Genomic DNA, 12,629 nt, shown 5'->3' on the forward strand with positions numbered 1-12,629 from the left:
CTTGGAGGTTTAGCGCGGGTAAAGCCTCTACTCCCCTTCTTTTTTGTGTAATCATGTCTTCCAATTTCCTCTCTTGTCTATTAGCCTTGTTTTCTTTTCTGCTCCCTCCAGGCTGTTCTAATACACAATGCTGTTGTCCCCCCTCCCCTTCGCACCTCTCCTCTCTATGTTTATTGCCGTTTGTTAAGGTATTTAACCTTCATTATCTGCCTGAGCAAATCAAAATGCTCTATCAGTCCATGCCAAATATCAACCCCATATAACCAAAACTTACTGTTGATGACACCCAACTGCCTAATGTAAATAACTTCAAATATAAGAAATTGACTTGAGGCCAGCCAGGCTCTGGGGTAGCTGCAAACTATAGTGCTCAATCAACACAACTTCAATATTTCCACAAAGTTGAAAGTCTATAGAGCTGTGGAAATAATCCCTTCCCTCTTATATGGACATGATTCCTGGACTCTGAACCAATAACATATCAAGCACTTGTAAAAATTTCACAGGCCTGCTCTCTGCTCTATCTTTGGCATTTGTTGGCAAGACTGTGTCTCCAATCTGCGGGTCCTGAATCACATAAAGTCTTATCAGCATCGAGTCCTGATTATCAGAGCCCAGATGCAGTTATTCATCAGAATACCATTCACCTTGTTCTATGGGAGCAAGGTCAACCATGCAAGCCCTTCAAAGATACTGTGAAGGAACCCTTACATCACTGTGACATTGTCAAGGGAACTAGAAGCTGCGGCTGGTGGAAAAAACCACTGGAGAGCTTTGTGCTATGAAGCTTCCACTGGCTTTGAAGACTGATTGAAAACTGAATAACACCCACAGCTATTATAACAATGGACTTCCAGTGTCCCTGTTGTGCTAAATTCTGCACTTTCAGATTGGGATTGCAAAGCCATTTCCATGTCCACAGATGTACTGCACAATAGTTCAAAGGACTACCTATGTAACTCAAAGGACTACCTACATACGGTAATTCAAATGAGAAGTGCTAGGACAAAACATTTATTATCATTCACTGTCTCTCTTCATCCCTATGTCTGGTAAATAGGGTTGTACAAAGCTTTGAAACAGTTAGGAACAAATCACTCTGTTTGAAAAAAAATTGCAATTCTAAACAGCTTTGAAATGACAAATCAGATCAACTGGCTTCAGAGCACTTTATAGACTTTTGACACACATTGTAGAATAGATGGCTTTTGTACTGCTTCTGGGGTTATTACAGTCAATATGCAAGTTTGCAAGTTTACTTCCATATATGGAGGATGCTGGGAAAGATAGCTGAACAATGTGAAGCAGTCTTAGATACAGATAGCCAGCAGCAAATACAATTTGTCACCTCATTAAACTGAGTGCTAGGATTTTTTATTTTTTTTTGCAGTGCTAAGGCTAACATTACTTTTGGTTTCATTTGGTTTTTTTTAGCTCTCAAGTCTTACGTTTGCTTTTTTTTGTATGCAAGCAGTATTCTAACCTTAACAACATAAGTCAACATTAAATTCAACTCTTAGCACTTACAATATTGTCTCAAAACTGATTGTTCAGTATAGACATTTATATGACCTAAGTATATACAACTCAACAATGAGAGGATAGGTATCAAGCTAGGACTTAAAGGTATTGGCCTAAATGTTATTTGTTTTTAAAACCAGGAAGTGGAAAATCTATGAATACCAATTTTTGTGTGCCAGCCTTTTTCTCCTTGGCTGCCTATTTCTGTGGCATTTTCTTTCACTGTGTCAGTCTGCCCCTGCTGCCTCTGCTAATATAGAGCAGTCACCATCAAGTCACACAACCAAGTCAAATCTACGATGATGGCTCCTTCGTAGGAGTGGCCAAGTTGGCTATCCTTCTATGTGACCTCTCTTGGCACTACACAAACAGTGAACAGAGATGGCAAATCTATACCAAATCTATGCCAAGGCAAGTCAGTGATCATACTTCAATGTTAACCAAACCTAAACTCCAGAAAACTAAAATGGCTTTACTTTTAAAACACGTTTAGAAGTATTTTATTTAGTAGAACAGTTTCTGCATTAGTTCAGCACAAAGTAAAGCTCATCCAGGCTGCTACTTTAATGTTCTTTCATTCCAACCTTGACTCAGCAGAAAATTGCACTGATATCAATTGTGTTGTCCTCATGGCAGGAGGTTACTAGGGTGTGGAAAAGAGCCCCCTTGACCTCTTTTTCACAACAATATTTCTTTTAGGAATGTATTTTTTCATAGATACATCAATCTGTTTTGTGGTGTGGATCACTCAAGTGGCTGAAATTACCATCAATGGCAGGGGAGGGGGGGCGCACAGGAAAATTGCCTTTGCAAGCAGGTAGGTGTTTCTTTCTCAGACAAGTTACAATGACCACAAAGAAGCAGTGTCTAATGACTGAATGAGGGGGAGAGGCAGAAGCAGAGTAGAACCAATCACTGGCTACGGTATATCATTCCCAGATTCATCACTAAGATATTTCAGAGACTCCATGTGGCAAGATTTGTTCTGGGATAAGAAGGAATATTCCCCTTCCACACTAGAACTTCACAAAATAATTCTAGATTGCCTGAGGATGAGATAAAAGCAACATTATATGAATATGTCCCTTAAAAATTAGTTAGCAAGAGGTCCTCTTATTGTAGTAACTGAGATGAGAGGATAATGGGCAATTTATGGGCAATTTGGATGAATATATGCTTCTCATCAGTATTATCTCTAAAAACAGTCTAAGTCGAATTGGTTTGCTCTCAGACCTTGAACTACAAATTCAAATAGCATCTTATCTTATTTGAATCTCAAGTCTCCAAATTAAATTGAATTAGAGCTGATTTGCACAGGCCTGCTGGTGCATGGCATTATTTATAAATGTCACAAATAAAATAAATATTTCTGTCCTATTGGAAAGTATAAAGTGGTTTGCTAAAATGTAGCTCTCTGCTTTTCTGAAATTGGCTCCAGTTAATGCACATACACAATCAATGGTTAGCTACATTAATATGGCATGCGGGATGTAGCCTGCAACTTAACCACCGCGGATAAAATTCTGGTTTCTCTCTTTCTCAGGTACACTTTTCTTCATGCAAAGTTAGAGTCCTTGCCCTTTCTTTAAGAATCATTAGTCTACCTACCCACAAAAGTTTGCATTATCTGCTGAGCCACTGACATGATTGGAACTATTTTAATGATCCTTTCCATCTTTCCATATTAGTAACATGCAATTGCTAGGTTAGGAGCTTTCTTTCCATATAGATTGGGGTTTCTTTTTGTTTTTCTCCAGCTGCTCTGCTTGCAGCATTAAAGCATTGCTTATCATCAGGGCTAGCTAAAATGCCACAAACCTTTTGAGTGGAAGCAGACTTTCAAATGATGAGGATGCTACTTGGAAATGAGAGAGAAGCGTGGGAAGAAAAAAGTTGTGCAGTACTTCCTGTCTATTCGAAATGTCTTTGTTTCATTGGTTTCAGGTACATGTGGTTTCCAGATCAGTCTCAATGCCTGGCCCCAGTTACCAACACAACCACACTTTTTTTTTAAGTAGTTTGCAAAATGGGGAGAAAGAAAGAACAGCTTATTTTGCAACTTGGATATCTAATCAGGCCACAATACTTGGGAGTCCTATTATCCTGCTTTAGAATTGTACTCTAACTTGTGGGGAGGAGAAAAGAGAAAAAATATTTGAAATATATAGAAATATATGTGGAAGATTAATAGGTTATGAGGGGCTAATTATAATCTTTAAAATTTCATGGCTAAAATTTGTCCCTTACTCCTTATTTCAAGAAACCATTACTTACTGATAATCCTATATGCAAATTGTTATGATGATAAAACATTTTAAAAACTTCTTCCATTTCAAGATCAACAAATTCCATAAGCACTATTATTATTACTACCATCACTATTACTAATAATAATAATAATAATAATCTGCCCCAAGTCACACATGTTTGATAGGCAATATAGAAATTTAATAGGAGAGAGAAAGATAAAAAGAAACAGGGAGGGAGAGAGAGAGATGGTAGATAATAGATAATAGATGGAGAGAGGGAGAGGGAGAGAGAGAATAAATCCTCTCAATTCTTTTTACATATGGAAAATTCTGCAAAAATGTCTAGAGAGAAATGGCTTCCTGAGGAGTCAATCACTCTCTACAAAGGAGAATGAATCTAGTACAAGCAGTGTTTTTACTTTTTGATGGAAGAGGTGCCTATGAACACCAATGCACCTGGAGGTATGCTCCTGGATGCCTATTAAAATTTTTTCTCATGATTTCATTTTATAGAAACCTAACATTTTATCTTCCAAAAATGCTTTTGGGCTTCATAGGAGCCCCAAAGGCCTTCTTCAAAAATAAACTGATGTCTGGCTACAATTATGTGTGTGTCCATCTGCCAAAGTAAAAGACAAACTGAGTGGTATAAAATCTTTGATAGGGGAATTGGTGAGGGATTACTTCATCAATGGGTGTTTTTAAATTGCTCATAAGGGCAGCCATTTTGGAAATGGGATGTCTCCCAATAGTAGCCATTTTGTACCAGCATCCAGGAGTATGGATTCAAACTCTTCTTGTACCAAGTGTCTCAATAAGTTCCCTAGTCTTGTTTTAAATTTTTATGCTTTTTCTTATTATGCCTGAGGTTTTTTTTTCTTTTGTATTGAAGGAGGAAGAGAGTAATGGCTTAGTAGCACATACATTTTTCCACAGAGGAAGTGCTTGGAGACACACTGTCTCATATTGAGTTTCTATGTCTATGTAAATTCTTGGGTGGGGCAAGAATCTTCTTCTTTCCAAGTGCAAAGCTACACCACATGGGTCAGTACACCCAAATTTATTAATAAAAAGACCTAGTTACATGCCTTATTTCTCCTGATAGTCAGCAGATCTGATACTAAATCAGGCATATATACTCCAAGTCCTCTTCTGTGTAGAACTGCCAAATTTCTTTAATGCTCTGAAAACCACATATTTGTTGATGGCCACATATATGGTCTCTCCACAGTTTCCTCTGAGAGGAAATCACACTAAATTGGAGAAAGCAGATCTGTCTATTGCAGCTTGGGGAGTAGAAGAAGCAGTTTGCTTTTTCATGGTCTAGGCCTAGTCTTCTTCCCATTTAAAGGATTTGGAAAAGAAACTTGACAGAAACCAATATTTTTCTATAATACAGTCCATAAAAGCTCTACAAAGCAAACTGAGCTTAGCATTGATTAGTGCAGCCTTAGGGGGAGGACAGAGTGTCCTTCAAGTGAATATGTAAAAAGAACTGTAGAAAAATGTGTCAGGATGGGAATCCTCCCAATGAGGTACCAAAATTAGGAGGGAAGACTACAAGGAAAGACTGGTTGGGTCACCATCCATCTAAGAGCATGTTTTTTCAAACTTGGGAACTTTAAAATGTGTGGACTTCAACTCCCAGAATTCTCCCGTCAACATGGGGAACTAAAAACGCCCAAATGAAAAGAATTCACATTAAAAACATCATGGTAAAAAAAGAAGAAACAAATTACTGACATCTGTGGAATTAGTGCCTTCTTCAGTAGAGATCTCCAGGTGTCTTTGATGTTATTACTTTACAGATGCAATAGCTCTGTTCTTCTATCAGTTATGATTTTTCATGTCTCAGCAGCTAGGCTATGAGTGCAACTTTCAAATTTTTTTGACTACTATTCCCACAATCCTTTGCAGTGGCTGCACTTGTTAGGGTCAATAGGGACATCCCAAATCTGGGAATATTGTCTTTCTTAACAAAGGGGAGGACTAAAGCATTTCATTTTTTAATTGGAGAGTGTCCCTTTCTTACCTTAATCCCATGGCCAATGTCATCCAGAGTGTTAAAGTCCAGTGGTTTCCTGTAATAGGGCTGTAAAGGCTCAAGCTTCTTTGGATAGATGATTTTCTGATAGGGAAGAAATGTCTTGGAAACAGTAAGCATCCCAATTTCACGGCGGGACACTTTCTCCTTATGCATTTCTATCACCTGCAACAGAAAGATATCATGAGAAAAGAGAGACTTGTCTGGCAGGACATAAATGGAAGCTGGAGCAGGAACCATTTGCAGCTGATTTCCCAAGAGAGTTAATATGCAGCACTAATTAACAGAACTAGCTGGAATGTAATAGGAAGAATGAAGCCCACATCGCTAGATCAGCTGGGATTCAGTGCTATACTGGTGCTATCTCTTCCAGAACTACTACTTCTCCTAAATAATGAACACATTTGTTAAGTGTGGATGGAGAAGTATGCAGTATGGATTGTCTGAGAAGAACCCAAAGATTTGCAAAAATTCTAAAGCACAATAAAATTCAGCCTCCCAACCTCAACACAGTCCATAGTACTCCATAGCTGGCTTTTCACAACTTTGGAGTAGACAGTAAACACCAACATGTCAGCTACCCCATCATTTCATTCTCAAATAATATATTTTTTTCTGGGAGAAAAAAGGGCAGAGCCTATGGTGGAAAGGTTACAATTGGAGGATGACCTTGTTCGATTTACTGTGAAATTCCATGAGCAAAGCAAGATTATTTCAAGAGCAGCAATCAGGGAATAGATTCTTGAATTTGATTGTTTCCCTCCCATTCCCTATTCCTTTTCTACTATTAAGTCAGCCTTTCCATCCTGATCAATTCCAGTAACACAGCTACAACTCTCAGAAGTCCAGTCTGTCTGGGAACTCTGGAGATTGTGTCTCATCACATTTAGAAAGTATTAGTTTTGAGAAGACATGACTGCATGGTGGAGGGTCCACTGTTTTGTTTAAAGCTTAATTATTAGTCTAACAATATTACTAGTCTAATTTGTATTATTAATCTAACAATATTACAAATTATAAGCAATATTGAGAACCAGTTTGGTGTAATAGGAGTTTTAGTCCCAACTTGGACACAAGCTGGGTAACCTTGAGCCAGTCACTCTTTCTCAGCCCTTGGAAGAAAGCAATGCAAACCCCTTCGGAAATATTGTCAAGAAAACTGCATGTTGGAAATGATTCAAAAAGATAGAGAGAGATCCATTAATAATCTGATGAATGCTCATTCATTTTCAGGGCAAAACTGCACTTAGCTTTGGGGAGCAAGTCAAACAAATAAAGTATGCAGAGCCAGCACAAAGATTATATTTGATTTAATTTACATTAACATTGATACAATGTAGTTCATATAATTATTTGCCCTGAATTTAATTATTTCCCTCCTTCCTATCAAAGTACATATTCCAATTCATCAATTGAGGGTTACTGAGATCTCCACTCAATACCCAATACTTAGGAGAGGCAGAGGTTGGCTATCTCAGTGCTGTCCAACCCTGATGGGACCTACAGTCCTGGGGCTTATAAAATAGGCTATACCAGAAGGAATGTTGACCTGTTTTTCATCCAGCAAAACATTCCTTAAGTTCCTAAGTAAGAATGTACATTTATCATCGTTTGAGATCATGAATGTGAGTTATTGCTGTAAAACATTTAAATGAGAAAACAGGATTACAGCACTTAGGACTGAAATCTGGCTATTATTTCATGATTTGAGGCAAAATAATAATGAGATTGCATCAAACTGCAAACCAAGGAAATTGAGAAGCAGTCACTGTGCAGTGAGAACATCCTAGGGGCTGATTTAAGTATTTCTGAAGGAAGGTAGAGAAAGGAGCTCTCTAGATAGGGTCTTGAGCATATTCTCACTTTGCAAGACTAATTATACCATTTGTTTGGTTAAGCATTTTGGGTTACAAATAACCATTGTTATTTGTAACTAAAGACTTGTGGCTTTATGTGTTATGCAAAATGTGGTTCAGTGCAATATGTGAACTCAGCTACTTGTTGATGGCCAATGCAAACAATACTGAGAAGAATAGACCAGATCTCATTTGGTAGAAAGAAACTTCCCTCTTCTGCTGTTTAAACTGATTTGAACCAGAGATCACTGGTTCATAGTTCCTCTCCTACTACCAGCTTCACATCTCTCTGGCAGAAAAAAACCACCTAAATTGTTTATCATTACACACCACATTATTTGGCCAGCACAAATAAGAGTATTGTGTCTAGTTCTTTTTGAAACGCCATATGAATTAGGAAGTGAAGCTTCCTAAAGCAAGGAAAGCATCCCAGGCTAGGTTGTACCTCAACCTTGATTTTTTTCAACATTTCACTTATTTTCTATCTGCTGAAGAAAATATTTGCAGCTGCCAAATCATCACCTAAATGCACAATTCTCAGATTATGAGCATGATAATCTAGAAGAAACAATCTAAAATTGAAATAGATTAAATAGAAATTTAATTAAAATCAGGGTTTTTTTTTCTTTTTGTCCAAGAGAGACCTGCAGGCAAAAGAAAATCATATCTAATTTCTGCACAATTTTTGCAAAACAAATTTTGAGACCCAGCTTCAGCAAACTCTAACTGCAGCTTGACCATTAAAGTTATTCTCTCCTGACAAACATGCATGCACGTGCGCGCGCGCACACACACACACACACACACATATACACACATAATGCACACACCTCCCTTGGTTATATAAAAGTATAGATGTTTTGGAACTATAAAGCAAGTGAAATAGTACAGATGATTAATCCATTCCACTTATGCTTCCTGATCACATGTGTTCTATTTTATTTTGTTTTTGTTCTTACTCTTAGGAAACAGGAAAACCATCAAGCAGGTCCCCAGTCTCACTCCAGTAACAGGAAGAGGGATCTGATATCTGCTGGGAACAGGCATACATCTTCACATACTTTCAGTAAGAAGTGGAGAGAAGGGAATCCATTGGTTTGAAAAAGTTTAGAATACAGGGATGGGTCTGCTTTGTGAGCTTAACAGTGATTCAGAGGGCAAGGAAATTCCCTGAAAAAAAGTAGACAATGCAGCTTCTCCATATATTCACCAACTTTCCATCTCAGAAAACAATCCAACAATAGAAAACAAACCGCTTATGTTGGGGAAATAACCATACAATTAAATGGGATGCAAACAAATATCACAAGGCCAATCACAAAAAAACTTGCCCAGGAGGTACAGAAAACATATTAATCTTACAATTGCCTCTCATTTACATTACATGTGACTTGACCCATTGGACATTCATGTTTACTATAAATATTTACAATACCCATGTGTAATATGTAAGGATTTGACTTGGTTGCTTTGCTAAGATAACTTTTGCTTACTATTTTGGCAAGCATATTAGGCAGTTATATGGATGGGAAGGCTGAGCGCCAAAGAATTGAGGCCTTTGAACTATGGTGCTGGAGAAGACTCCTGCAAGTCCTCTGGACTGCAAGGTGATCAAACCGGTCAGTCCTAGAGGAGATCAACCCCGACTGCTCTTTAGAAGGCCAGATCCTGAAGTTGAAACTCAAGTACTTTGGCCACCTAATGAGAAGGAAGGACTCACTGGAGAAGAGCCTAATGCTGGGAAAGATTGAGGGCAATAGAAGAAGGGGACGGCAGAGAATGAGGTGGCTGGATGGAGTCACTGAAGCAGTAGGCGTGAGCTTAAATGGACTCCAGAAGATGGTAGAGGACAGGAAGACCTGGAGGAACATTGTCCATGAGGTCGCGATGGGTTGAACACGACTTCGCAACTAACAACAACAGCAACAATGGATGGGAAAAAATGAGAACTCTGAAAATACCAGACTGAAGTAGCAGACTGAATTTGGAAGATACTGAACTGAGATACTGAACAGCTTGTCAAAGCCTCCAGCTGTGGTATTTCTCAATAATGCCACCAAAGATACCGGTACTTACAAAAAGAGAAATTGGCGGTTTACCTTGAAAGCTGCAAACTTGGATTTTACTAAGCTAACAATATAGGAAGAGGTTGAAGGAGGAATCAATAGATGCATACAAGACTTCTCATGCCAACCATAGAAGTTAACAACAGGAAAAATGTTCAGAATTTCAAAAAAAAATCTAACCCCAATATTTTCCACATGGTGTCTTCATAGTGTCTGCTGAAGCAGGATTCTTGCTCACCTGTTCAATGGAACAAACGTTGGCTTCCACTTGTTGGAGATGGGTGGTCTGCAAGTCAAATATTTTGAGGATGTTTCTAGCTAGGCTATTGATTTGATAGGTCACACTGGCTAATGACTGAACTGTGAAAGCCATGGTTTCCTTTAGGGCTTTTCGTTTGTCTTGCGCCTATAAGTTAGAAAAGACCATAAAGAGGATGAAAGACAATTATGCAAGAAATCAGAAAAATAGAAAGACATAAAACTGACTTCCTGCTGATTACTCCCCATATGGCAGGTATTCAGGAAGGGAGAGCATAACTTTAGCTGGATGATCCAGGTTTTAATTTATATTAAGCCAGGAAAAGTTATGTCTCCAACATATCCCAGCCCAGTGTTCTTAGAGGAGCTGGAGTAGGGTTCCTACAGCCCCAGGCTGCAGATCTGATCCGTTATGTTGGATAGAAATGATGACAGTTGTAGTCCATTTGGAAGTCACAAGGCTGGGGGAGGCTTTAAACCATAATCATCATTAGAAAGTGTTCTCATTGGTGTAATACCATTCATTATTTAATGACTCCAGTCTTCAATCAACATGTCTATCAAATATATTAAATTATCATATTGCCTGGAAAAATAGTAAATTTTTGTCCTATTCTCTGTGATAGTACTTCTAATCTAAGAAGAGCAGTTATTTCCAACCACTACAATAGAGTAGCTGGCTCCCAAAAACTCTAAATTCTAACCTGACTTAATAAAATACAATTCCTATGTTCATATGACCCGCTGTATATGTTTTCTATGTTATTTGCATTATTACAAATAAGAACTTTTAGGGATTTGCATGATCACCTGGATCCACAACATGTCCAGTCTCCACAGAGGGGTCAAGTAGAGGGGGAGTGATGAATGATGCTGACTCCTTCCCTTTCAATACATATCTTTAATATTGCAAGGGGATATGAAAGGTTTGTGTCATGCATCATGACACAATATTGATGCCAAAATATTGCACTATGTCACGACAGTGGCATCATTGTGATTAACCGTAGATGCAGTAAAGTACAGTATGATCTTACATATACTCTAGCAAATATAGTATTGTACTATATACAGTTGACCGAAGATCAGTACACTCCTATCTGGGTTGTTGCCTTCTTCTACTGAGTGTTCAGCTTTAGGAAGGACACACATGGAGTGGTGAGAAAGGAAAGAGATACCCCTGGCGATCAATGTGGTGACAGATGTTTCAGCCAGATCACCCTCACAACATTAGTTACATATCATGGCCAGGGCATGTCTTTCTTTGTATCATCATCTCTCCATCAGTTTGCAGGCCTCCTGACGTCCCATGTTTCAATTAAATGCGAAGGGAAGACATCAGGAGACAAGTGCTCCAATGGAAACTTGCAGTATCAATGTTACTATTACTGCTAAGAGAAAGAGTTCTGTTCTTGAGAAATGCTTGGGAAATTTCTTTCCCTCTCTTATATACAATTTCTCTGGCTACAAACAAGTAGAGAATGTCAAAACACCATTTATGCTCAGCTCTGCTTTATGGATTTATAGTCCACAGGAAATTCCTTTCTATCAGGCCAGATCTTTGAGCAAACTATTTCAATGTTATCTATAACACCTTTCTCCAACTTGGCATCTGTTAGCCTGCAGCAGACTAAAATAAAAATCTTTTAATTGTGATAGATATGGCAATAATACACTGATATTTCCAAAAGGGGCAATATCAAAATTTTTATCTAGTTTTGGAATGGGGCAGGAAAAAAGCAAAATAAATACATAAATACACCCATCTCAATCTTTATTTTTTATTTTTTTAAAAAATTAAAATGTTGCATTGCTGAAATTTGTGATTTGTCACCAAATTTGGCAGTGCAGCTTTGAATTGCAATTTTGGAAACTATATCAGTTGCAGAAAGAAGGCAGTAAAAATACAATTTTCTCACTCTTGCTTTAGGTGTTTTCAGTTCCTCCTTCATTACCACCAGGCTCCTCAATTTATATTAACAGTAGAGAGTATTGAAAGTCTCAACTCCACATTGACCAGTTCCCATACAGATTCAAGATATTCTTCAGCATGTTCTGCAATGTTATAGTTAATACAGGTGCTACCTTCCCCTGGGAGCTGCACATATATTCAGCTGCCTGAGAGCCAGTATGCATTGCTGAAGCGAGGGTACTCCACTGTTTCTCTCTGTGCTAGCTCAAGCTAGGCTGTCCTTGACTTTTCTCCCACTGAAACTCACCTGCTCATAGTTGCTGTCACAATAATCTGCCACTTTAAGGAGGTTGCTATAGTTCTGTTGTAGAACATCTCTTGCAGACGGTATGGAGTCCTGCATCAGCTGCTGAAACTCAGACATGTCGCCACTTAATTGTGCTGGATTCACCACTTCCTTCTTATAGCAGACACTGTTTCAGCAGAGAAGTTTCAAACAGTCTGGCTGGAAACTATTTTATACTTGATTTGACAATGCTGATCCCACCCCTTTTGCTCACCAAGACAAATATCCTGCTGATATCTGGAGATTTATTGTAAAAGATGCCAAAAAAAGGTGCCGCTTATCCATCTCTGAACTACAACTAGCTTCCTTCTTGAGATTTTGAAAATCTACTCAGTGAGTAGAAAAGTTATGATAATGAACTGAGAAAATGTTGGGAG

General features: G+C 38.3%; 1 protein-coding gene across 1 annotated transcript in view; it reads right to left on the reverse strand.

The window, feature by feature from the left end:
- The window catches only part of ABI3 (ABI family member 3), a 19,516-nt gene extending 7,148 nt beyond the window's left edge, over positions 1–12,368 (reverse strand). Inside the window, exons 1-3 of the mRNA XM_029283041.1 lie at positions 12,214–12,368; positions 9,975–10,142; positions 5,803–5,979 (exon numbers count right to left, since the gene is read on the reverse strand). Coding sequence (XP_029138874.1) covers positions 5,803–5,979; positions 9,975–10,142; positions 12,214–12,330 — 462 coding nt within the window. The 5' untranslated portion in view covers positions 12,331–12,368. The remainder of the gene's footprint in view (positions 1–5,802; positions 5,980–9,974; positions 10,143–12,213) is intronic.
- Positions 12,369–12,629: the final 261 nt, after the last annotated feature.

This window comes from Protobothrops mucrosquamatus, unplaced genomic scaffold (assembly GCF_001527695.2).
Source record: "Protobothrops mucrosquamatus isolate PMUCROS unplaced genomic scaffold, P.Mucros_1.0 scaffold10, whole genome shotgun sequence".
NCBI lineage: Eukaryota > Metazoa > Chordata > Lepidosauria > Squamata > Viperidae > Protobothrops > Protobothrops mucrosquamatus.